At 48.8% G+C, this 26,408-nt stretch overlaps 4 protein-coding genes across 4 annotated transcripts in view; 3 read left to right on the top strand and 1 right to left on the bottom strand.

Annotated features, from left to right (window-relative positions):
• Window positions 1–1,291: 1,291 nt before the first annotated feature.
• LOC131272314 (uncharacterized) lies at window positions 1,292–3,493 on the top strand. Its single transcript, XM_058274006.1, has 3 exons — window positions 1,292–1,309; window positions 2,109–3,251; window positions 3,338–3,493. Exons 1-3 carry the CDS (start codon window positions 1,292–1,294, stop codon window positions 3,491–3,493), a joined length of 1,317 nt encoding a protein of 438 aa, XP_058129989.1.
• Window positions 3,494–3,697: 204 nt separating this feature from the next.
• Window positions 3,698–5,072, top strand: LOC131272306 (uncharacterized). The gene is made up of 3 exons (XM_058273994.1): window positions 3,698–3,702; window positions 4,432–4,496; window positions 4,690–5,072. The coding sequence occupies exons 1-3, from the start codon at window positions 3,698–3,700 to the stop codon at window positions 5,070–5,072; spliced, it is 453 nt and encodes a 150-aa protein (XP_058129977.1).
• Window positions 5,073–7,829: 2,757 nt separating this feature from the next.
• LOC131272297 (uncharacterized) lies at window positions 7,830–14,871 on the bottom strand. Its single transcript, XM_058273982.1, has 5 exons — window positions 14,780–14,871; window positions 10,492–11,239; window positions 10,185–10,378; window positions 8,077–9,557; window positions 7,830–7,903 (listed from the first exon to the last, which is right to left on the bottom strand). The coding sequence occupies exons 1-5, from the start codon at window positions 14,869–14,871 to the stop codon at window positions 7,830–7,832; spliced, it is 2,589 nt and encodes an 862-aa protein (XP_058129965.1).
• A 7,829-nt stretch (window positions 14,872–22,700) lies between these two features.
• The window catches only part of LOC131259213 (uncharacterized), a 50,773-nt gene continuing 47,065 nt past the window's right edge, over window positions 22,701–26,408 (top strand). Inside the window, exon 1 of the mRNA XM_058260653.1 lies at window positions 22,701–23,697. Coding sequence (XP_058116636.1) covers window positions 22,701–23,697 — 997 coding nt within the window. The remainder of the gene's footprint in view (window positions 23,698–26,408) is intronic.

Genomic DNA, 26,408 nt, shown 5'->3' with positions numbered 1-26,408 from the left:
AGCGGACTTTGGAACCGATAAAATTTCAAAAGTGTTGCTAACATTAAGCATCGATTGCTACGATTTCATGGAGTTCAAAATTGTTAGCAACAGTTTTCATTTCAGAGTAATATCGCAACTGTTAAACTGTTCTATGATCATTCAAATGTGTGGTGAATTTAACTTGATAAAATAAAATTAGAAAACTGTTGATTAATCAATAGAATAGGATCATTTGATATTCACCAAATGTTACGTGCTTTGCACAAGTAGTTTTTCAATATCCGTCAAAGAGTCATCGGCGCCAGGTGACCTATTTTCCAACGACCTTCCCACTGTCGGTCACTCTCCTTGCGAGCGGCTTTTAAGGAACTAACTACCACAGTCTAACGACTCGGTTCGGGTTCCAACTCCATCTCTCGTTTCGCGTGTTTCGCGATAATACTGCGTGGGAGTGCCATGGACCAAAGATTGCGCCGATGGTGAACACTACGTCATCGTTCCCCACCCACCTTACACCTCACTCAGATGTGAGTAACGGGTTTGTGAGTAAGGCGTCCGGCGCACTTTTGGTCAATCCACTTTTGGCGCTACGCCTCCGCACATCTGCCTTTCTCCGGTGCCGATCCGGTCGCTCCAGCCGGGCGCTCGGTTATGAAATCCCGTGTAAGCTGTAGAGTTTGTGTGCGCGGGAACTATTACTTCATCCGGACGGACCCCGAGCAGTCTTTGTAGGGAAGCTTGGCGCATGACGTGCGAATCTGACATCGGTCTCCATTCTTTGCTTCTCTGGCGCGGGGATTTTTGGTTTTTGTTTTTTGGCGACCAAATTCAAATGTAAACAATTGCCCGGTTCCACGCATCGCTGGTTGGCCCACATTTGGCATGGGCTGCGGATGGAAAGCTGCTCACCTCCCCGGGCTGGGAGGTTTCCCTTTCCACCAGCGGTAAACCAAATACGCCAGTGGGCAGCATCACCACCACCGGAGAGGTGGGAAAAAAGAGTGTTGCGATTCGGACTGTTTGTGCCATTTCTTTCGCTTTCTTTGACGCGATCGCACGCGATCTTTGCCGTAAAAATACTCCCATCATCAAAGAGGCGAGTTGTCTTGAGGCTAACGGCGACAGTTTAGCCGCGTACCTCGATCCGATCGGATGATTTCGAGCTCCATCGACGCGCCAGGATACTCTCAGATCCTTGCCTTTAGTTAACTAGTGCTTAGTATTCAAAAGAGCTGTGGTACGAGTGAATTGTTAATCAGTTCGGTTGCAGTATCCGACGGGATTCGGTGTGACGAGAATTTAATCAACGATGGAGTTTTACCGTCCGGTTAGTGTTCTGGGAGTGAGAAAAAGTTTCACTTCCGAGAAACAACAGTGATGATAGTGTTTAATGTTTTTGGGGATTATGTGATGAGTGTTACACAATTCGGTGGACCGTGACCGATTTTTTTACGTGTTATAATGTGAACAGTTTGATGCAAATTGAACATTTTCTAACACATCTTTTGACATTCTAGTGTGTACAGACATTTGTAGGTTGTTCGTGTAACTTAACTCTTGTTCGGCCGAGTTTTTCGATTTCTTTTAAACATGTTATAAATTGGCTTCTACATTAGACAAAATATACAACACCAAAATAAGGAGGAAAATATAATGTGATATCTGGAATAATTTTAGATTAGTAATCGCTTTGTGTTATAACTTGTGATATGAGCAGCGTGTTCAAAAATCAAATCTAAACGAATTCTTCTTCTAATTGAACTATTGGTTTTGTGTTTGTTAAGTTAATAAAAGTGTGACATAGTAGCTTTCTTTACAACTTGAAAGTTTAAACAAACATTATCCCGATGAAGTAAAATATTATAAAAGTGTTCTAATTTTTTTAAGAAAGATAGAAAAATATCTTAATTTTCTTGATTTTGAACATCAAGAATTCCAGTTTTCTAATTTTAAAATGAACAGACTCAAATATAATTTTACGGATGAGTGATGTTATCTTTTCAATCGGTCTTAAAGTTAGCCTAAAAGATAAAAGTGAAGAGGACCGTGTAGATAAGTGTTCACAAAGCAGGCGTCGAGTGTTTATCGAGGTCGTCTTCTAACTTGTTCCCTTCGTTTCGCTTCAGTTATTCCGCCTACTGACGTGTTGCTATCTCGTTCAGCTGGGCACATCCCTACCGTTTACCTTCCCCGATGGTAGTAACAGTCGAAGTGTCAATAGTGACCGGAGTAGGGACCGCACATCCTCGCCCGAGGTAACGCAAAGCCGCCGGCCGGAGTTCTTCGAGGGTCGAAGTATCCGAGGCAATGGTCCTTCTTCGAATCGAAACCAGCAGTTTCCCGACATCTACAGCCGCTATCAGGTGCACGAGGACGAAACGGATCCACCCGGCGTGCGCCCCACCGTTGGACCGTTCCTAACGAATCGCCCACCGTCGATCACACCCCCGCCACAGTACACCACCCGGTCGGATCGTCCAAATGCGGCCTACAACCGCCTTCCGCCGTCGAAAAACGATGAACCGATTCAGGCTGAACCGACGGCGGACGACGACTACGAGGACGATGACGAGGACGTCGGTGAGGAAGGGGAGCAGCCCGACAAACCGGTCCCTGTCCCGGCAGCCATCAGTAGACCCCCGGTCCCGGTGGGAGGCGGTGGGGGAGCCACGTTTAACAATCTGTTCTACAGCTTCAACGACAAGTTCGGTGGACTGGGAGGGTTGTTCGGGGAGAGCTCGGGGCGGCACAAGTTCAAGTACAAACGGCGAAAGCCGGGCCAACCGTGCATTCCGTACGATCTGTTCCACAAGCTCAAGTACGGGCGCGATCTGCAGGGTAATGCGGTCGACCCGAAGACGCTCCTGCCGAACCTGAACCTGATCCTGGCGGACCTCAACTACTACTCACCGAATAACAACTATGGCGGAGGTGGAGGGCACTTGAGCGACACCGGCGCTGGTGGAGCGGTGTTCAACAATCACTACTACGATGCCGTCGGTGGCTATCCCTGTCAGGGGGTTTCCTTCGGAGGCGGTGGTGGTGGTGGTGGTCATGGCGGTCTCTTTGGAGGATTTCCGCACAAACCCTTCAAGCCGCATCGTCCACACGGAGGTCCGCTCGGGTTCTTCGGTCAGGGAGGACTGTTCGATTGGGTTTCATCAGCAGATCAGGTGCAGGGCGACGAAGGGGTAGGTGAAGGTGGGGCGGCCACTGGTGGCAACAGACCTGCGGTGGTGTTCAACCTAAACGATGCTATCGACACCGTGGTAAGTATCTATCCATCTCGACGTTCCCCAAGTCCTACACCGTTCTTCAAATCTACGGTTCTTCTTCGGTTCTTCTTCTACCTTAGGCTACCAACTGGAAACCCGGCGAAAGCTTCGAGATGATGATGAAGGTGATTGCCAACTTTATCACGCAGGTAGCGGGAGGAGCGGCCGCACCCGTTGCAGATGTGGCAACCGACGTGGGCAAGATCAATCGTGAATTCTTCAGCCTCTTTGGTTAGTTGGAACTTTCGAGAGTGCATGATGTGTTGTTAGTTTGGATAAGCATTTGTTGACAGCTTAGTGTAAGATGGTAACTTAATACCAACCATGACAAATAAATAAACGACTTCTTGTGAATCTGAGCCCCTTTTGTGGATTGGGGTAGTTATCTAGTTTGACTGATTGAAAGAAACTTTTTGATGACATACAAGGAGAGAGCTTAAATGAGGTTATTTATAGGTCTTGCGCAGAAACCGTAAAGCAAGATTACAACAACCATTTCCGAATAAGTTCACACTCCTGAGTATCGTCATACTATTAGCTCGCATTCACGTGTAGAAGCGAACTAATTTGATTTTATTCCGCTCGGTTCAACCGTTCCTATGCAACAACCATTGCATACATTTCGGCGAATACTCAGGCATCATTTACGGTATAACCGGTTCAGAATAATACAAGTGCATGAGTAATTGCATACATTCGGGCGCTACTACGAATTGACCTTCAGTCCCGTAAGTTTTCAAGGACTTTACTAACAAAAGTATAGTTTCTATATTATTTTTAGGTTATTGAATTGAACTAGATAGAAGAACAAACTCTAAAGGATTGTTCCTCAACATCTGTACATAGTAGTAGTTGTCGCTCTAGTATTGTGGTTCACCACGGTTGGACAAAACGAGTTGAACTCAAAAAGAAGCACTCGCCTGCTGGTTGCTTCGTTTGTGGTGTTTTAGTTCACAGTCCAGTATCACGTTTGAAGCACCAAATTTCACTGTTGCCTGCCTTACGACGATCGCCCAACTTTTCGGCTGCTGAACAGACCGCAAGAAGTACCTTCCGGCAAACGCCACGGTAACTGTCAATAAAACGTGCCCCGTCTACGGTAAACCAAGCGGTGCGGCGTGCGGCGGCGCAACAACGGCGTAGTTCAATGTCAATGTCCGGCCGCCCTTGCCAGGGTTCGCTGGTCGGTTGTCTTCAGCACAAGTCTGCTTCCGATTCCGCTGGTCGCCACCGTGTCGTGAGGAGTTCGCGGAAAAATAGACCAGTCCAAACAGTGCTCCCAGTTGCTGGGAAATCGGCCGAAAGTGGTCCGGAAGCTCGAATCGAAAGTGGACGTCGTTAGTCAATGTTCCAACGATGGATTATTGGCGAGTATCGTCCTTCCTGCTGCCGTTCGTCCTGGAACTGTTTGTCGGTGGATTCGCTGCAGGTGGTGCCGCCGTCGCCCGTTGGCCAGCCCTCGACTACAAATCGGACCGGGCCTTCTACCCGCTGATGGTGTCCTTTTCGCGGTATCCCTTCCACGATGTGTACGAAACGGTGGCCAGCATCCCGGCACCAAAACCCCCCGTCCAGCCCCCAGCCATGGCGGGAAGGGGCGCCGCGCTGTTTGCGAAGGCCCGGGCGAAGTACTTCCCGGGGGCCACAAACCATCAACGGGATTGGCGCCAACACCACCAGACCCGACCAGCCAAGATGCCGACGAAGAGTATCTGTCACGGACTGATCTACCTGCCACAGGAGCTGGAAGCGTCCGGACGGAGAATATTGCCACCGAAGATGCGCAAGCTGCTCAAGTACTGTGGGTTTATCTAGTGGTCAAAAGTGTAGAACATATACTCTTTAGTAATCGGTTAGTTTAAACACTATTTTTACTTAAGTTGTGATTTTTTAATAAAATGTTATTTATTCCAACTGTAAACTGGAACAGACAGGTTGAACAATCAATCCGTTAGGAAATAATTGATCATGAACAGTTGTACAAACCGAAAAGAAGTAAAACTAAAACAGGTGTACCAGTTGGTTTACTTATTTTTTGCTATCCTAGATGATGACAAACATAGCTTGTTGTTTTGTCATCACTGCTACAAGCAATTCTGGAGCTTTAGCCGAAACTCGTGTAAGGTAAGTGCTCCCATTGCAGTGCTAGTACTAATAGTGGTTTTAGAGGGATAAAATCCTACCATTACGACGAAATAAATACAATAGAGGTATTTGTTCTACTATGAAATGTTCTTTGATCTTGTGTGGAGTGTTCAAAAGATGAACCTTCACATTCCGTAATAAATGAGGGCTCCAAAATTAATATATTAATATTAATAATATATTATATAGTATACCAAACAGGTTGTACTCAACATGCTGAATTTCTAATGAATTTATCAGGTATGCCATGATTTCCTTAAGGCTGTAAATCACTGCACAATGCATTTGTCTATGAGAGGTCTGTGGCCAAGACAATGCATTGATCTATGGGTAATCTTGCCGTTCTGTTTGAAATATACTTCAAGAATAAACTACAGTTAAAATAAATTCAATATTTTCCAGGTTTTCTATATTACCACCACTATAGGTTCACGATATCACAACTGTAAGAACCATATCACCATTATAGACCATACCACCATTATAGAGTGAAAACAGATGTTTTCAGAAGAAAGGTCGTGTTCCAATCATAATTGGTATAAATATGTAAAATACACTGTTTTAGACAATTATAAATTACATCATATTGTTAGTTACACGACCAAACACACCACTATTGGTACCGTTACCCTAACACCAGCTAAAATGTTTTCCAGCGAAACATTACATATTCTACTGAATAATAAAGGTTTCTCAAAACATGAATATATGTAAACCACATCTGATAAAAGCATGTTATCTTTGACTATTCTAATGTCTGGCTTTTATTCTGATTTGATTATAACACTTGATGATAAGACTTTTTTACCTTTTCTTGTTCACTGTAGTCGTTCTACATTGTATACGCCACCGTTAAGTCATTAAGTATCTTGAACAATTTGCCATGACTATAGAAACCTGAAACTTCGCTAAACTTAGACACCAATCACCTTTCTCTAGACATCTTCAATGTTTTATTGCAGTAAAGATTCATTAAGTTTCTTTCTCCGGATGGGTAACACTCGCAATTAAATCATAGGTTATGTATTAAAAATGAACAATTTTATTAAACAACCACTACCGTCGCAGTAGGCAACATTTCCCTATGGCGCACTTCACTTCCCTTCCACTGATTCGCTTCATTCGAGGTCCTCGCAGATCGGCAGATTTCCGTAGGTGTTCGGATTGGCTGCCGCAACGGTCGCATCGTCCCAGTCGTTAAGGAAAACGCCAACTATCTCATTGATGGTTTCGGCCGCTAAATTTGTGGTATCCATGACGGTCGACACCATTTCGTCCGAAGGATTGAAGAGCTGTAAAAACCAGTTGCCATCCCCTGCATTCCCTGCACTGCTGGCCACTATCTCGCCACCTTCCGCCGGCCCCGGACTGGCCACCATCGCGTCCCCATCTTTCCGGCGTGCGGCGAACGGCCGCGGAGCCCTCCGCCCTCCGGCAGCCCTGGGTTGGTTGCGAAAAAGCCCGCACGCCTTCCGGCACTCGGCGCAGTCAATCGCAGCGGGTGCTGCCGGCGGTGGCGGTGGTGGTGGTGGTGGAGGAGGAGAAGGTGGCGATGGCGCTGCTCGTGGGTTTGCTGCCGCCACCGTGTCCCGGGTCGCAACGGTGCGCGGTCGGCCGGATTTCGTGCGGCGACCTCGACCCGATCCAGGCCGCCATTTGGTAGTGGTCGGCGCGGGAGTCGTTGTGGTCGGTGCCATCCGATACCGGATGGACGCGATGGCGTTCTGGATCGCCTCGAATGGCCGCGTCTTGGGTCGGTTTTCCATCTCGCGCCGCAACTCCTTGCGCTGGTTGCGTCGCGTGGCGGGATTGTTGGAGGTTGGCTTACCACCGAACGGTTTGGCCATCCGCGGATTGTTCGGGTCGAAGATTAGCCCCCGTTCGGTTCGTACGACCGTCTGAGGCGAGCTGGAGTGGACGGAATCGACGGAAGGCAAGATGGCAACAACACGACACGACAACGGGACACAGGAAGGAAGGGTGGGTGCCAAGAAAGAGAAAGAAAAAAAGCAGGATTAGTTTCGTGGTTTTCTTCACAGAAAATGGCCGCCGAGTGACGGCGAGTTTATTCTAGAACAAATCGTCAGAGCCTACTACTAACACTTCTAGTCTTTGCTCGACCGTCTACGACCGGCTCGTACTTACACTCATGCACACAAAAACACACACGCACACGCACACATGCAACGATACACTAAAACGCAGCACATTCATCCACTAATTCTACCGGCAAAAGGCTTAAGGATCTCTCTGCCTATAAAACATCAAACATAACATTTATCCCTACATCCTGCTCTCGGGTGGCGTTAGAGATTCAAAACAAAAAAATTGGAGGCGTTTGGTCTGGTGGACGAAGGCAACGGACTGGCCTCACAGTGGGCACTAGGAGAGGGGGGGAGACCGAGGTTCCACACTTCACGTTCCACCCTACAACCGTCCTCCGAACGGTCGCATCATCTTCTGCATAAAGTTACGGAACGGGGCGGGCGGCGGCTGGCGCACTGAAAGTGGTCGAGGAAGGGATGGTTAGAAAGGTCCGTGCGAGCGGATGGAAGACACGCTGAAGCCTAACAAGTACGCGCGAACTACTAGACAAGGGAACTCCGGAACCTTGCGGGCTTCCCGGGTCGTTGGTTCGTGCGTTAGGCTTCGGGGTTGGATTTGGGGACAGTACTTCTTCTCAACGCGAACGAAACCAGCGGGTTGGGATCATCTTTGGCCTCCTCGGGGGCACCCTTCTTCGTCTGGCCCTGGCTGGTGGACTTTTTCCGCTGGCCCTTCTGCTCCGCCAGCGCTCTCGGGATGCACTTGACGATCTTGGACGGGCAGGGTGCGGCGGGTGCGGCTACGGCGGGGGCGGCGGGGGGTGCAGCAGCGGGTTGGCCGTAACCCGGCTGAACGATCAGGCTGGAACCGACGACCTCGTTCGTTGGCACGATCACGTTGCTGGTGGACTGGACCATACCCGGCTGAGGCTGTGGTGGATGACCCGGACAGCTCTTATGGCAGTACTCGCGGACCTTCTGTGCGATGTAGTTGTCCATGTCGCTCGGTTGCTGCTGGTTGGCGACTTTGCTAGGATCGGCCACTCGGAACGTGCCTATGTTAACCACCGACTTGCTGGGCTCGGTCGGGGCAACTACTGGCGACGGGTCGGTGACGACCTGTGGCTCACTAGCGGCAGCTGAAGGCATCTTGCGCTTTCGGCCTAGACGAGCCGCCAACCGATCGAGCCGTCGCTGGCGCCAGCTGTCCTGGTCGTCGGGACTGCGGCGAAGGTGGTGCCTTTGTGGTTCCTCGAACAGCTTCCCGTTCGCCATCCGGTAGAGGACGCGCCCGACGTCGGCATGGTTGTAGTACTCGACGATTTCGTTCGAGTCGTATTCGTGATCTTCCTGCTCGTCACCCATCAGCCGGATGGTGGCCAACTCCGGGGGAGTGACCGTGGAAGGTGTCGTCGGTCGTGGATACGTTGGTTTCCGACGGGGACTCTTGAGGTGTCGCTCCCGGAACACATTCAGCCGTTTGGAGAGACCTCTCCACAGTGGGTTCCTGGTAGAGGATGGTTCCTGCTGGATGTCGTTCGCTTCCAACGAGTTGGTCTTGGACTTGCCTTCTTTCTCTGCGATCATGGCCTCCAGAGGGTCTTCAATGCTTCCCGCAGGCTCGCTGATGTCCGAACCTTCAATCACCTCGTCTTCTCCTTGCTCCTCAACGAATTCCTCCAAGTCATGCCCGGCGGGACGTTGCGTTGTGCTTGTGGAAGTCCGTTTACGTTCATCAATGTAGAAGCTGGAACAGATTTTGTCGCACTCCGGCTCCTCCTCCTCCTCCACGAGGTTCCTCACCGTCGTCGAGCTGACCGTTGTCGTTGTGGTGGCCTTAATGGCTGGTCGTGGTGCCACCTCTCCACCGTCCGCGGCCGTCCTCCTCTCGACCACCTTCTCCTGCGCCGCGGGTTGCTTCCGACGCCGCAACTCCAACTTTGCCATATTGCGCCGCCGGTTTGGCCAACGGTTTGGAAGGACGCTTCCTTCACGCTCGCCGCCACCACCACCACCACCGTCACCATTCTGTGCCTCCTCGCCACCCGTCGCCCAGCCCGCACGCCTACCCTCCAGACCTTCGATCATACGCTTTGCCATCGAGCGCAACCTAGCGTCATCAGCGTCCCCGGGGGGAGCGGGCGTGGTAGGAATACAGTGAAAGTAGAAAAAGTTATAGTTCAGTGGTATGCCAACCCCGGGCGCGTTGCCCGTACCGTTCCCCAGCTGGCGAGAGGTCAGCTCGAACGGAACCGTCCGCTCTCGGCCAGCGCCATCGATGAACCGCACGCTCACGATGGAACCGAGCTCGGGGAAAAAGGTTCCCGGCTCGGGTTGCCCATCCGGTGTAGGAGCAGGCGGGTCAACCGCGGTTTGAGCGGCACCTACCAGCGGACCCTTCGATCCGAGGTGTCGCTGAAGGTCATCCGCGAATTTGGCGCCCTTTTCCTTGCCGGAAATGGACGCGTGAATCTCTTGCGCTAACACTTTCGTCGAGGGATCCTCGGGACGAACTACGCCCGAGGATACGACCGGTGCCGGCGTTGGCCGTTTGAACAGTTTGCCGATGATTTTGGCGAACGGTTGAAACGGACGCTTGCCACTGGCCGCCACGATCGGCGCTTCCTGCTCCGGTTCTAGCATCTGACCGTCACCTTTCTCTAATCCCTCCCCGGCGTCCTCTACATACTCCGCTGGACATGGTCCATCGGAGTCGTGGCCATCCCCTTCATCGTACCTGTGCGCCCGGAAGGCCCGCTCGCGTCCCATCTGCGCCAATCGTTCGTTCTTGCTGCGGACCAGCTGCCTCCGGCTGATGGACTGCCGATAGCCTCCAGTCTCCGTAACTTCCGCCGGAAGCTCGGTGGCGTCCGTGAAGTCCGGAACCTCCGGGTGACCTAGGGATGTGTGCTGCGTGTGTGTCTGCGTCGGCTGTGTGGCGGTGTGATCTAAAGCCTAAAAACCGGCGCCTGTTAATTGGGAAGTTGACTATGAAACAGCGCGCTCCGAGCCTGTAGCCTGTGGCCAGCGGGACTCTATCCTACCTGAGCGTCGGCGGCCGATTCCGGCGAGCCCGAGGCCTCCGAGGCTAGACGCCGATAGCGCCCGTGGTGACCGTAAGTCGGCTCGTAGTCGTCTCCATCGTCTCCGTCGCCATGACCGTAGCCGTGACCGTGACCATGGCCATGGCCATGACCGTGTCCATAGCCACCGTGACCTCCGTGACCGTACCCGCCATGGCCGTGACCATGCCCGTAGCCCTCCTTCTTATGGTGATAGTGATGGTGCGTGTGGATCACGTGCTTGTGCTTCTTGTGCTTCTTGTGGCGAAACTGGGCACCACCTTCCTCCTCCTCTCCCTCCCCTTCGCCGGCAGCGCGGCCAAAGTTGCCTTCGTCGGCCGCCAGCTCCTCGGCGTCACCGACAAAGCCCATGACGCGCGCCTGCATATCCGTGCCCATGTCGATCTCCACCGGGAACTCACTGTGGTGCACCATCTCACGCATCATCGGCGCACCCTGGAACGTGTCCCCGGCCTGCCCGGCACGAACGATGGCCGGCTGCTCCGTTTCGCTCTCCTGTGGCTCGTCGTTCTTTGCGTCGAGGGCGCCATCGGCGTTCGGGTTTTCGGAGCGCACAAAACCGGTGAACTTCATCGGAATCCCGGGCCGGCGCATCATCATCGGACCGAACCGGTGTCGAGCCATCAGCGGATATACTCGGTACGCATCCACACCGGTGTCGAGCACAAGCACCGTCGCCAGTGCCAGCACGCACAGCGACACAATCCATCTGTTGGCGGACCACTGAGAGGGAGATACAAAATTCACCGATATTATAAACCACCGTAGCGAGGGACTAAACTCATCAGTTATGACTCACCATCCTGTGAGCTTCCGGGGTTCGGTTTATAATCACTTCTATCTCACTCCAGATCACTTCCTTCCTGCCCTGCTTCTTCCTGCCGGCTTGTCACTTCATTCGCGCACGTCAACCGAACAATGGCACATCTGCCACACTGATGCCTTGGGTTGGCCGGTTGCTAGCTTTTATGGAACCTCGCGGTGGCCAGCTCGTGGACATCACCGAAGGCCACAAGGGAGTTTTGCTGACGTGTCGCATGTTCAAGGGTCAGACTCGCTTGGTGCCCCAACCCCGAAAAGTAAGCATTCCCGGAGTCCAACTAGCTGGTTTGTTTTGTTGTGGCAAAACAAATGCGCGGCCAACTGTAAACCCCGCCACCGTACGCCAACCTGGCGCAACGCCGTGGAAACTCCGAGAATGCATGCGCAAGCCAGGAGCCGGCGGAGTGTCCGTTTCGTGCGGGGTTGAAGGTTTATTTTGGTCCAGCCGCGTGACATTGGCAGACGACTCCAACATTTGGCGGCATGCGAGGTAGCTTCGGTTTGGTAGGTGGGTGTTATCAAGGTCTCTGACTGTTTGCGGTTTACCCAAAACCCACTTACACGCACTTGCGTGTCCAAAATGGGATGTCCAGAGTGCGAGGGAAAAGGCCCGTGTGTTGTTGTTTTTTTTCCCGAAAGGTGTGTTCTTTGCACTTCATTTGCGTTGGAGCACGCGAGGGTGCAAGACGTCGGGGGAGAAAGGTGCCCAAGATACGGCCGCGATCGTTTGGAACTTGCAAATTTATTAAGTGTGACCTGACGGAGCGCGTGGGGTTCATTGAACTTTTCGTTTAGAAACTAGGATTACTACAACCGCCACGAGGCGGATGTTGATAGAACCCGTTTAGTGGGAACGTTTTTTAAACACAGAAGCTTTGACCACTTGTTGACACATCTTAGCAAATCTATCCAAGAAAATGTCGAGTCGTTCACTCTGATGTTTAATCTTATGCTCTAAATTGATTCAGATCCAGATCCAGATCGAGAAAAATCTGACTAAAACATCAGTTCAACAGCAAAGTAAGAAATTAACAAACCACCAAATCAAATAAAAAGAATCAAAACCATTCTAATCCATGTTGGTACTGTGAGGAACTTACTTAGTTTCAACACATCGTTTATTCCTGGATGTGAAACTGGTTTTGTAGACATTTTAATTTGTTTAGATTTGTATTTGAAAACATCAGCAATTCCCGTGCTAATTTAGTCGGGCTAACTTGACATGATTGTGATAATGTGCCTACTTAAACCTTAAACTTACTTAAAAACTTAAAGCCGAATTAAACGATCAAAACATACGTAATCTTTGGCTGTCGAATGCTCTCTAAAAACATTTGAAAACCCCATTTCCATGGCAACGTGGACTCGCCTTTAAGAAACTGTTGGTCCAATGCAAGAAAAGGGAAAACTTTTAATCTTCCTTATTTCAGTTGACTGAAAGTTTAATTCATGACTCACCACACATTACCGTTAATTGTCAACCGGCAATCTTGGGTGGATTTTTGAATAAGCGAAAACATTTCATATCCAAATTAATTATTTATATTATTTTGGTGTTGTGAATAATGCGAGTGAACCTAAATCGCATAAAACGATGCAGTTTATTTGAAATGATCAACTATCATTCGAAATGTTTTTCTAGCCTGGCTACGTTGGGTGAAAGTTTAGTTATGCAACTAAAATTGATTGTTTATTTTGAGGGGGTTTCACATTAGTGAAATATGCTTTGACAGTTGCTTTTAAGTGAAAGCTGCAATCGTTGAAAAGTGCTTTAAGATGCTTGAAAGTTACCAACGTTTTACGTATTATATTTAGCTTCTGAACTAGAAATCCTCAGGAGGCGAATTGTGGGCAAAATATGAGAATAGTGAAAAGTTAGGCAAGGCAGAAAAAAGCTTGGTTTAAAATAGTTCATATTTGAAAACATAATTCAACGGGGTCGTCTTCGTCTTCGCCTTCGTCTAACACCACCTTAAGGACGTCTCGTTCGAATTCCACACTTTCGAACTCAAACCGACATTTTCGAATCGCAAACCCTCGACTAGTGATGGGGAAACTGAATCCCTACAGGGATTCGAATCTTTCGATTCAAATCCATTCTGAGATCCGGATCTTCGAATCCGAATCCCAATCCGTCATATCATACATGCTCATCTAATGCCGATTTTTCATATGATGTGTTTAATGCAATGAATGATTTACATAAGAATATCAGTATAGTTGACATTATTCTTCTAACTGTATTCAAAAAACACGAACAATCTAGTCCTTAGTCCCGAGTTTATTCCAAGAAGAGTAGCATTTATTATGTTTCAAAAACAATTATTATTAGCGTTATCATTCAATTTGAATCCAACGTGGGTCACTGAAACAGTGAAGCAAGTCCTTTTGTTATTTTTCCGCACTTTCCCGGTGGGGACTTTATCGCGGAACGAACATGTTTGAGGTTCTGATAACCTTCTTCACAAATAGCGGCTTAGAAATGGCTGATATAATGTATTTAAAGCTAGATTGCAGCGACAGGTAAGTAAACTGGTGCTTTGCGTCCATTACAATATATCTAACGTATTTGAGATATTCAATTCCTACATCCGGTACCCTTGGTGGCCCAAATGAGCTGTTTTATTCACAGGTTCAAGCTTGTAAGAACCACCACTAGCTCACTTTTTTCGCCGCTCGTTTTTGGCGGGAACAGGCGAATTCTCTCCCAAAATCCTGGCGAAATATGCTCTCGACCTCTGCGACACCGACTTGCTCTACCAAATGACCTTCAAACGCTGAACCGGTAAACCGGTTCGGGCGACACGTCGTGTCTGTACACGCACCACGCATGTGTTGGTGCGCAGAATGCAAATGTGTTCGTGACCCGGTTCGTTCTCGTGGAGTGTAAATTGTCCTCTCTTCTCTCGAGGAGAGCTGGTAGAAAAACTAGAAAAGATGGATAAAATGTAAAATGTTCTTTGAGACAAAATTACGCGTCTTGCAAAGACCTTTCATTTGAGGGGTCATTTGTGGAAATCGTTTAAGAAACTAACAAGTTATGCGAGAATTGGCTTTTTTAACCTAAATTGCCAACCAACCTGATTTACCGTTTCGCCCCCTCGAGCGAACACGTTCCCACCTGTGGTTTTTATCAAAAACAACAAACTACGCTAAAATCTACCTTCAACGCAGTTACGCGTCTTGAAAAGACCTTTCATTTAAGGGGTCAATCGTGAAAATCGGTTGAAAGAATCAATAGTTATTAAAAAATTGGCAATTTTTTAAATTTCAGTAATCGAGGTTTAGCAACCTTGTTCAACCGGTGTATCAACCGACCCGATGTCGGGGCTTGCACCGTCGAATTGTAAACCCTCGACGGACAGTCTTCGTTCGGCCGCTGTACGCACAAGAACGACTTTCTCGTTCGTCCTCGAGACGAACGCACGCGTGCTCGCGCGATACTTTTCCGCTGAACATCATCGCCGGTCCACCGGCTTTCCGCGATCGGCGCATTTTCCGCTCTTCGAGTGTGAGCATCACTGTGGCTGTTTTTATCCTTTCCGACGTGAAGAGGTTGGTGTGTTTGCGTGTGTGCGGTTTTTTCCTTCTTTCGGTTGGTTAAGGATTATTTAACAATCCGCGTGGATCCACCGGATGCTGGTGGCGAGTTGGGGTTTGGCAATTGAACGTGCGTAATCGGAAGTGGTGTGTTCAGTGTAACAAATCAATGAAAAATTAAGTTTTAAATGCACGACGATTTTAACGGGACAGGACTCGAAAAAGTGTGTTCACAAAGTTCAATAAAATACTCAATAGAAGTTCCAACGAAAAAATTAAAAATGGAAAAGTGAATGCTTAAATTACAATTATTATAAAAATGCAGTGCATCTACTAATGGACGATTTTTTACAAGAGCTGATCGTGCTAAGCTAGTGACTTTGGCTCCCTGTCTTCGAATGGCTAAAACGTGCGAGCAATAAGCCGTGATCGGAGCGAGTTCGGGCGGAAATTGGGAGTTGTGTTGTTTTTTTTCGGTTCAAAATTTTATGTTCACCGAAGTTGAGGAAAACCGGATTCTGCGGCATCCATTTAAATCGTACGCACACGCTTCCCGCCAACCGCAACCGTTTGGTGGGAAAAGAGATGAAATAGATCGATCCTCCGGAAGTGGGTCAATTTTGCGTACGCCAAATCGCGATCGATGGATCATCTTCGTCGTGAAGTGAACTTTCCGACCATTCGTCGATAGAGAAAAGGGGAAGTGTGCGAATTGTTAAAGATGTCCTCTTGGGACCATTGGCGGCCCGGAGAGTTTGGGTTGACCTCGAAATAAAAGTTTTAAAATTGTGGGAAGCCGGATCCGGTTGCGCGTGGAGACCGGAGGAGCTTCGTGTCTTCGCTGAAAATTCATACCGATTCGCGAAGATCCCGACTCGCGGTTTTGTTATGTAAAACAGATGATTCTGGGGCTGCGGCTCGGGCACGCACACGATCGCGAGCAGGTGAAGGTGTGTTCGTCGACGGGCCTAGACGACAAACTAGACGACGACCCTGCGCTCCGTACGTGTGCACGGTGGCCGAGCGTGTAAGTGTGCGCGAGCCGTCATCACACCGTGCCGTAGCACGGATTTTGTGCGTCCGAAGGCGAGAAATTGTGGCTGTGGGGAAAACCTGGGTCGCGAGTGAGCGGGGAAGGGAGGGAAGAAAAGGAAAAGCGCACTTTTTCGCGCAAATTCACTTTATCGCGATCTCGAGCCCGTAACGTTGTCTGTGTTGTGTTGAGATGTGATCGACGTGACCACCCGTGGTTGCGGAGGGTTGCGAGAGGTGCGGCGGTGCCATCCCGATCAAACCCCCTCCCTTCCGCTCGACACCCTTCGTAACCTGCGATCGGCACGGCGGACGAAGTTTGGCTCATTAAAAACCAATTGGATATTTTTGAAATTAGTGTCGGTTCGGTTGCGGTTTCTTAACGCGGCTTCCTCACTTTGCAAAGTCTATTCCACCATCTCCCTTCCATCCACCCACCCCCTCTGTGAAGATGGGAGCAGACTAACCCACGGGGGGAGGTTACAGGGCGCACACTCGCAGACTCGCGAGTCACGTTGTGCTGCGAATGATTCGTGAGTTGAGTCTTCGTTGTTTTCGGCGCGAGAGGGCAATTTTCTTGTTCTTCCACCCTAACCGCGCTTGTCACAATTTGGCACAACCGTGCATTGATGATGGACGACATCGCAATCGAGGGGGGAGGGGAAGAGGAGAAGCAGAAGGCACCCAAACATGCACACATTGTTGGGCGCTTTGGGGTCACGCAAGATAAAGGAAGATAATGCGAGCAAATAACAAAACCAAAAATTTCGCACAATTGTTTCCGGAATTAAAAAGAAGAGAAAAAAAGGCAGAAGTTAGCATCAAAGACGAAGAAGAACATCTTCTCCTGGATATGAGAAGGTAATTTTCTTATCGAATGTGAAGTTGTTTTCGGTTTTCTATTTTACCGTTTTGGAGGGTGGTGGTTATCTCTCAACGACCCATCCCCTCATGAGGGTCGCTACCCCTGTTTTTGACAACCGTTTTTCGGTGCGAGCGAGTGTGGTGTTTGCAAAATTAAATCGCAATACGTCCACAGCACTTATCGGCTCACGTGACATGATTTGATTCTAAGCAACAACTACTAAAAGGGAAGAAAATTGGCACAACGGATCGAAGTAAACCACGCCGCTTGAGATATAAACCGACGGTTAACGACGACAATTAACAAGAAATAATCTGATGCAATCCTAAACATGTGTTAATTAACAATGAACAAAATTCACAGTGCGTAAATAATGGCCGTGTCCTTAAACAGTGCTCTATCCTTCAAGCAGTGACAAAGAATAAAGTGGCTGTTGTGTAACGAAAAAGTGAACGAAGCACGGGATAATCGAACCCGCTAAGTGCCTCGAGCAATGCGCGACGAGAGTGTGAGCAAGTGCAGAAAAAGAAAGGTTAAAGTGGTTGTTCAGCCGCACCACGGATTGGGCCAGAATTGGTGAAAACATCACGAAAACACGACAAATAAAGTGTAGTGTCTCTTTTTCCTCGCCTGACAAGTGGCTTTTCTGTTTGGGTGTTATCGGTAAAACGGTTAGGCAAAACGAGTGCGACTTTGCTTCCCATATTGGTACAATCTTAAAGGAGAGTCTTTATCTCGCACCTCGTTCGAATGAGTCAAAATTAATCTCTGTTGCAAAAAACAAACGCCAACAAAAAGAAATAGCAACGTGAAAGTGCGATTTTTCAATTGATACTGTTTGTAACGAAGGTGAGTTTTCATTTGTTTTCGTGTGTGTTTCGATTGGATTAATTTCGCAATCCCGTTATGGTGGTGTTTTATTGAGATGGATAAGCTATCATGTGTCGTAAAAATTCTTGTTTGGTATATTTGTGAATTTGTCCACGAATTCCCACGACACTAGGGCAGATTGTGTAATCAAATATGTTTTTTAAATCTGCATCACAACCGCACTTTGCATGAAGCTTGGCAAGTTCGATATAAAAATGAAACAGTAGAAAAAAACGCTTCAAAAGTATTCGTAAGCCCAATTTTGGATCAAGCAAATCCTTTATCGTGTAGTAAAAAAAGAAGTTAACAAATTGAGGGAGCTTCACAGTGTACCTTTTGGAAAGGAAATGTCAGAATTGTGGGGATAGATATATGGGTGCATCCCTCACTAGGAGGCGTGAAATGCGCCACCTTTTGCCCACGGAATCGGGACTAATTTCGACACGCACTGACTATTTGGAGCTTGCCCTTCGGCAGCGCCAACGCCCCAAAAGAAATCGAGTGAAAAGGGTAAAGAAAACGGGATTATTGAGCCGTACACGCCCGCAGCAGAACAGGTCCCCGTACGCGTGACATGCGTTGCATTTGCGTTTTCTTCCCACTTTCCTCGGAGCATGCCAGTTGAGTCGACAAAAGCCCCCATTTTTTCCTGCCAGATTGGTCCTTTTATTTGGCCCTTTTTTTTCTCTTGTAACCAGGGCGTTGTGCTCAACATTTTGAGATTCTCCAGCGCTGTTTCGGTTGTTACACATTTCTGTTGTCTTTTGCCCGTGCGCATTTGCTGATGAATTTCTTCCTGTATCTTAACTTTCTCGCCGATTGCGTTCGGGGTGACGTTTGGCGCTGGGTAAACTTCGTCGTGGCCGAACTTGGTCGGCGCGAGGTTGAGGCGCAAGGGAAATTCTCCCGACCGGGCGCCCCCCAGAGTAGAGTGGCATGCACACACATGGGGACAGGAGCCTGCTCCAGCCACGAAGGAGCAAGTGCCGGACATGAAGACACTTTTACATTTCACTGGTGGCATGTTTTCCGCATCTTCATCTTAACGACGTTTCCGCTGCATGTTTGACCTCCGCTGATTGTGTTCCAGTGTTTGCTTTTCGCCTTTCCATGAGGCTTCTCGACTTTAAGGGAGTGACTCTTTTGGACCTTATCCCTGGTAACCCCTGGCCCGGTGGGGCATTTTCGTTCGCCCCAGAACAGATGGCATGTACTGATCGTTGGTACGCGAGGCATCTTTGCTGACCGAAACCCCCCTATCAGTTCTTTTTTTGTGTTTCAAATTTGATTTTGGGAGGTTTGTGTTCCTTTAAACCCGAACCCGAAAACATTCGGAGAACAACTCACGAACAAGCCGAGCTTTATTTGCGTTGACAGTTTTGCTACACTTTGTCCGTTAGTTGTTAGTTTTATTTTGGCATCTTTTCTCCTCCTTGCTAAAACACACGCAAGATAAATGCAATGGAACCGAGCCAAATTACGTTTTACACTCTGAAAACGGCGTTTTAACCTTTTCGTGATTCATTGCTTCTTGATATGAAGTTGGAAAGCGAATTTTTAATGTTGTATTCTACGTCGCACTTAGTATTTCTATTCGGGAGAAAAGTATATTTATTAAATTCCTTTTCTTTCTATCTGCTAATTACCCGTTTCGGCACGGAATTTAAACACTTCCAATCTGTTTTGATATTTAAATTTCGTAACACAAGTAGTGAAGGTGACATAAAATTATTGGTGACTAATAAGCCGGCTGAATACATTAGCTTTCGAAAAAGAAACGAACCAGATTTTTTGATCCGCACCGCACTAATTAATGAACTCGCTAACGAAAAATCCCAACGACCGAACGGTACCGGTTTTTGTTTTGATCGAAATCGATCGCTTAAAACCAGGGCAGTTTAATGTAGATGAGAACGTGATCGTAAAACCGGGAGGATATTATTTGCCGCTCTGCTTTCAGCTTTTAGCCATCCATTTCAAAGGCCGTAAAACGTGAAATGTCCTTGCGCTATGGTTTATGAACTTATTTTGCGATGGAGTCTTTTTGCAAACCGTAGTATCATTATGGTGACAGTTTTGCTACAATTATGTTTAAGAAAGTGTAAATAAAAAACAACAAATGACACTCTGGGACTGGAGCGAAAGGTGAATAAAAGGGAAATTAAATTGCATCTCAAATTGAATTAAGGAAAAGGGAGTTGTAAGCGTAATACGAAGAAAATTACCATCCCGGCCTTTTGTTGTTGGTCAGTATATACTTTTCTTTCGCCCAAACGTACAGTATTAGGCAACTCTGTGCTTAAGCCCATTTTTGTTATTGGCATCAGACACCCGAGCGTATGATCGTCTCATCTCATCTTTCATGTCATTGAAGATCATCGCAATTTTTAATAAACAAACTGATGATAAACAAGATAAAAAAATGGTTGTATATCAGGGTAACTGTTTGGCTCCAAGGAAATTATTTGATTTTTTCGTTGTAACAGTTTACGTGTGTTTGTTCTGCGTGTTTTGTTGTCCTTAGATGAGATAAAACTTATCGTTAAGAGTTGATCTTTCTCATCTCACGTCTTTATGGCAAAAAAGGTGCGTTGAATTCGTAGGGCGTGATGATGATAGCTCATCGAGAGGGCGGCAATCTAACGCCCCGTACTTCGACAGCTTGACACCCGCGTCTGGCGCCTCGCGTTTTCCGTTTGCTCCAGATTGGGGAAGGGACGATAAACGAAGGGTGTGCGGTGACCCAGTGAACGCGCGGGGGGATGCGCCAAACATGTGGCCTGGAACGGCAATCGCTCAGGTACCGACAGTCCGCACCTGATAACGGCCGAAAAGGGTGGCGTCGTCGGTGTTGGTGCGTTTCGCGCAACGTGCCGCACCAAGACCGCGTCAGATGCACGCGCAAAGTGACATTTTTGAGAGCGGAACCGCGCGTTTTGTCGAGATGCGCGCGACGACGGGTTTGCTCTCGGGGAACGATGCGCGCACGGTGGTGATAAATGAAAATGTATATTTATGTGCCAATGACCTCTCGGTGCCTGTAACAGCAACACACACACTGGCTCTCCCTTTCCGTCCCACAGTCAAGTGGTCGCATTTTCTTTTGTTTTTTCTCTAGAGCGATCGGCGTGCGTCCGACTTTGTAAATCGGACCCTTGATCGCGATGATGATCCCGCCTCGACCCCACCCTCTTCCCTTCTGCCCCCGTCGCGCTGGCAAATGCAGCCAGTGGCGTTTTTGTGGGGCCGAATTTACGTCATGCACTCAATTATCCGGCGACATGCGCGCCATCGGCAGCGATCGGTCGCCGATGGTAATGAAAATGGCGATCGCACGAGTGGCGTGCCGAAATCCGCAATCAGACGTTTTGCACGTTGGGCGATTAGCATCGGGGTGATTAATTAAAATTGAAGCCCGCTGCGAACGCAAACCCCGTCAGCGGATCAGCAAATAATCGGCCCCCGTTTTACAAAGATGAAATGCGAACGAAAAAGACGCCAAAAGTCGAACGGAGAAAGTAGTAAACAAGCAAAGTGAAATGAGCCACTTGAGGCTGTCTGTGAGCGATTTGGAATATTGCAATCAATTTTGATCATCGCAAGCTAGCAATTCGTCTCTTACCAAAGTTTTAATGGTAATTTCACAAGATTTTGTCAAGCTTATCTTGTTCCTTTTTTACTACGCCTTTAAGATAACGGGAAAATATCGCAAGATCGTGCTATCGATCCGTTTTCATTTGTCCATGCAGATATCGTTGCCGTTATATCGATTGATAAAACAACTTATTCCAATGCTCCAACTTCTCCGATTCGTCACGTGTCTACTTTCGTTAAAATATGGCATTTGCATTTCAAATTAACATCACCCGAAGATTAGTGTTTTTCTTTTCCACAACCTTAAACCTTAAACTTTGCGCGACACAAAAACCTCTTGGCATTATTTTCGCCATGTCCCTCTGGGACCAGTTGATGCTATCGCCACAGATAGCTAGATCTCCCTTCACCAAGCGGGCACATTTCTTCAGATAAAAGTTGTAAAGTTTCCCCCCTTTCCGAGCCCCGTAACGGATGTATTATTCATTGCCATTCGAAGGAAATGGAGGTTTCGGTGCGGATTTGAGGTTAGCTCCATAAGGATAGTTTATTTGTTTTCCTCTACTGGCGGGGAGGGACGTCCTCCTCCAGACACCTATATCTCGCTGTTCTCTACTTAGTATCGCTTATTTTATCTTCCATTCTGCCCTTCTTCTTTCAGTGATCCTCTCCAGTGCGTGTGGGTGTATGTGATTTGGAAGTGAGAAGGAAGCCTACTTACACGCGTAACCTACGGCAATATAACTCCGCGGATTAGAGAAGCGATCGGAGTAAAAAGTACGATTTTTTCCTTGGGCGCAGGGAATGTGCGTGCGTGAATCGAAGTGATGGCCCGAGCGATCGGGCTCACCGAAGAAGCAGAGAAAAATCGTTGCCCCACGAAATCGGTCCGCGATCGATCCTCGATCGGCATTACGACGTTTCCCGGTGCTTTCGGGGTGGCTATCAACTCGCAGGTGGAACGGGGGGCCGGTGTTCGACAACATTCCGCACATACGTACGCTCTGGTGTGTGTCCTGCCCTAGGAAATCCGCGCCCGCCCAGCGAAGGATGATGCGACGCGATCTGCGACACGGGCCGGGGTTTCCAACGTGCTACGGGAAGCGCGAGAATCAAGTGCATCTAGGGCCGGGCCAGCTGATGATAACCTGAGTTCCGACGTGACGTGAAGAAGCGAGTTACATTTACAGATCAGGCAAACGTCAGGTGAAGTGCGTGTGCGCGGTGTGCGATCCGGTAAAGTGATCTCGTTCTCGACCTCTCTCTCTCTCTATCTCTCTAGTGCTTTGTGCCCTCCCCCTTCCTCGCTCCCGCTCCCTCTCTAGCTGCTCGTGAAGGTGTCGAACCACACGATTTTGCCGGGATTGCCCCCAGTGACCAGTGTGCATCGCATATGTGTGTGTGTCCGTGCGCGTGGAGTCACTCCACGAGAGGCCGGTGAAGGTTCATGCTCAGTGGCAGGATTCGTCGGAGGGCCCTGGCCCTGCTGGGTGCCCTCCTGCTGGTGATCCTCGTCTGGCCGCCCTGCTGCGCGACGATGCCGAAGCCACTGCCGGCCGCGCTCCCGATGGGTCCGTGGGAAAAGTCCGTTCCCCCTTCGCGGCCCCATCCGGCCGCCATCGCCGTCCCAGTGCCGCTTCCGCTCCAGCAGCACGGTCCCGTGGCGGGCACTCACCTAAAACGGCACGGTTCATCCGCGGCCCAAGGGAAAGGCTCGCACGATCAGCAGCAGGACCGGGAACCGCCGGACTCCCGGGAGGACAGCCGGACCAGCGGGCGAGAAAGTGAATTCTATCGCTTCATGCGCGTACTTAACCACAGTGTCGAATCGAACGAACGAAGACAGCTTGCGGCGGTGAGTGAAACGGTGGCGGGCCAGTTCAATATGGCGGCGCGCGAAAATAGCCCGCCCCGACCGTACGATTATTTAATTGAATCGATCGATAAAAATAAACCCCGCACGACGCGAACAGTGCCGGCCGGCGATAAGGACGCCCGGGTGCCAGGGGCGCAGTTCGATGACATGACGGGGCCCCCGGCTGCCGGTGCGTCCCTCAGTGTTGCATCTAGTCACCCGTCCGCTCCGCCGACCGTACTGGCGAGAAGCAGACGCAACGCTGCTGCCACGCCACCACCACCACCAGCGGCCATCGGCACCGGCAATCCCCATCGCCATCAGCACAAACTGCCTCCGGGCGGCGATCAGCAACTCAATGCGACCGCCACCGGTGTGTGGCATGGGCGACGCGGTGGTGGAGGCCGACAACAGCAGCAGCAACTGTATCGCAACATCGATCCGAATCTCGACAGGAACGAGCGGGCCGCCAACCTGTCGCACATTTCCGGTGCGACGCGCAAAATCCAGCTGTTCATCAAGAACCGCTACGTGCAGCTGCTGCCCGACGGAACTGTCAACGGCACGCACGACGATCTGAGTGACTACAGTGAGTATCGCCCTTTGTTTTCCATTGTTTTACAGCCGACAATTAGTTGCAAACTCCCAACGATTCGCACAATGTAGGGCAATCGAATTTGTTCGCGTTCGTAACGACGTCTCTATAGGGAATTTCCTCACGCCACCATCGGCATTGGTTCGAGTATCATATATTTTAGCATACATTTTCTGTGTAGCATCGTTGTTGGCAACGTGATATCACTTCATCCCGAGATATACGCAAAACCGAGTGAGAAACGTTTCCGCTTCGACAGTGTTGTTGTTTTAGATTTTAGAGACCAACCTTTTATCTCCCGAACTGGTTTTACTCCACCCATACACTAACAGTCGACGCACAGGTCGATGTATATTTTCATATTTTTCAACTAAACTCACCCGATGAATGCAAATGATAAATTAGCGAATGCCGTTAGAGCACTCCGGTGAGGATTCTTCCGCCATTTGCCTAAAACGGGAGAAAGTTCAACGAACGAACTTTGTCCGGCTTCGCGACGGAAGAAGCTGTTTCCAGATTTAAACGTTTGTCAATCCGATGGCCGCTTAATTGAATTCCATCACCGGTTGTGCTAGAAAATTGTGTGCCGCGATTTCGTTAAAGTAGACATTCGAGCATCGGGATTAATTTTGCAAACGTACGATCAATCTTTCTTTGCCATTCTCGTACAAGGAAACATCCAGAGGGTAAACATTATCTAATCAACAACTTTCCGTGGGTTGTTGTGTCGTACGTGACCCACTCGCTGTCGGTATCCAAGCAACCGTGGCTATTATAGCTGTCAAGCAGGGTTTTCTTGTCAGGGGAGAGTAAGAAAAGGCTGCAAAATATCCGAAAACAATTATCAAAATATCTTCCCGACGATCGGTTTGTGCGCAAGGACCTCGGGAAGGAAGATCCAGCTTCCGAGAAGCCCATCAACGCGCGATCGGTTTGTTCGTGATCGTGTTGGAGCTTTTTGGGTTTTGGCGTTTGGATATCCCTATCTTCTCGGCGATTACCTCGTTGGAGAAAGGAAACCCTGTCCCCACGCACGGCACGCGGACCTGTTGCTGCCGTAATGAGTTGTCAATCAACCTTCCGGCTGACTCTAATGACCGTCTGCGTGCGGTGCGGATGTTCCGCAACTTTGGATCTTCTTGCTTGGTGCGGCCCAATTTGTGGCTTCGGCAGACGATGAGATGATACCTCCGGAGAGCTTGGAAAGGTGACACACGAATGTACACTATTCACCGGATGTTGGAATTTCACGCGTGAACAAGTTCCCACCAACGTTGGTGGAATGCTATGAACTCTCCTAAAACCTCGCCCAGGAGATATAGGGCTCCCGATGGCTGCTGTCGTCGGAGAGGCTTGGCGTAGCTGTTAATTTCTACACCCTTGCTAACTGTGACTTATTTTCACCTGGCTGTGAAATGTGCTACTAGTGTGGAGCTGATCAAAGATGCTCTTTCTTAGTGCCTGAGGTATCGTTCGTCAAGACATGGAGCTGGTGTACGCTTCACGTCGGTTCGAATCCAAATGAAAGCACCCTCTTAATGAACGTAACATACACACAAAACCTTCCGGGAGTTAAGTTTCTCTGGTCTATAAATGTTTTGCTTTTTTATTCACCCTGAACCGTTTCACAAACAAGGGGACAAACAAAATCGACATCGCTATATCGGATCTGTCGATTGAGCGTGTAAATTGAATCACCGCAAGATCTCGATCGGTCGGTGTGGGACGCAGTCGAATTCGGCGACTGATTGACATATGTTTTGTTTGCTGCACTCATTAACGACATGGGGATACGTCAATATTTGCCGGTTCATAGAAATCGCCCGATTGGCCAACAGTTTTTTTTTTCGATCGACGGCGCGGAAAGTAACGCTGCCCACCTAATAAAAGCTGTTTGTTAACACTTGTCCACCGGTTGTCTTCGGTACGCTTCCAATCCAGTTCTGGGATATTTGTCCACGATTTTGTTGTTTTGTTTTTGGCCGCTAAATCTTGAGTCCGCGTTAGTCAGCCCGGAAACCCGTTTTGGTTAGAATCACTTTTGACCGATTGGAACGAAAGGCGGGTGACAGCATAGCGTCATGGGCTAGAAGACGAACGATTCCCGCTGGTCTCACCGGTTGTGATTTATGATCCCGACGTTCTTTTTTTCTTTGTTTCGATATCGTCAATTACAGAAACCATCCATCCAAAAGCTCAACATGTTGCACAACTCCAGTCCATCCAGTTTTATATCATTTTCCCCCCAAAACGATGGATGTATTTCGATCTTCAAAAATTTACGATCAATTCCAGTGGAACACCGGCCGCGGGGAGTAGGACTTTTTGTGTGTGTGCCGAGAACAAGATGGTTGTAAAACTGTTTGGCGAACGAAATGTGCTCATCGATGTGGCCTTGGGCTGGGAACAGCGGTTTTTGATTTATCGGTTTGTGGTGCAATCATTCTTCGGGGCTCTCGGGAAGGTCTTCCGCGACCTCCAGGTGCTGATGAACAGCTTCCAGGAAACTTTCACTACACCACACACAGCGCTCGGAGGGCTTGGAATCCAAATACGTTGGGAGTGTTGCAGGTTGTTTGATGGTTTTTGTTTTTTATTTCCTACATCGTCACACCACCGAGTTGGAACCTGTTTTTGTTTGGTGAATTTTTGGTCCTCAAGGAAAAGGGTTGGTCGGCCGCAGGACTCCCGCTGTTGTTTGCTGC

Source organism: Anopheles coustani, chromosome 3 (assembly GCF_943734705.1).
Source record: "Anopheles coustani chromosome 3, idAnoCousDA_361_x.2, whole genome shotgun sequence".
NCBI classification, from domain to species: Eukaryota; Metazoa; Arthropoda; class Insecta; order Diptera; family Culicidae; genus Anopheles; species Anopheles coustani.
Note: the sequence above shows the minus strand (reverse complement) of the source record. Positions and strands in the feature narration are given on the sequence as shown.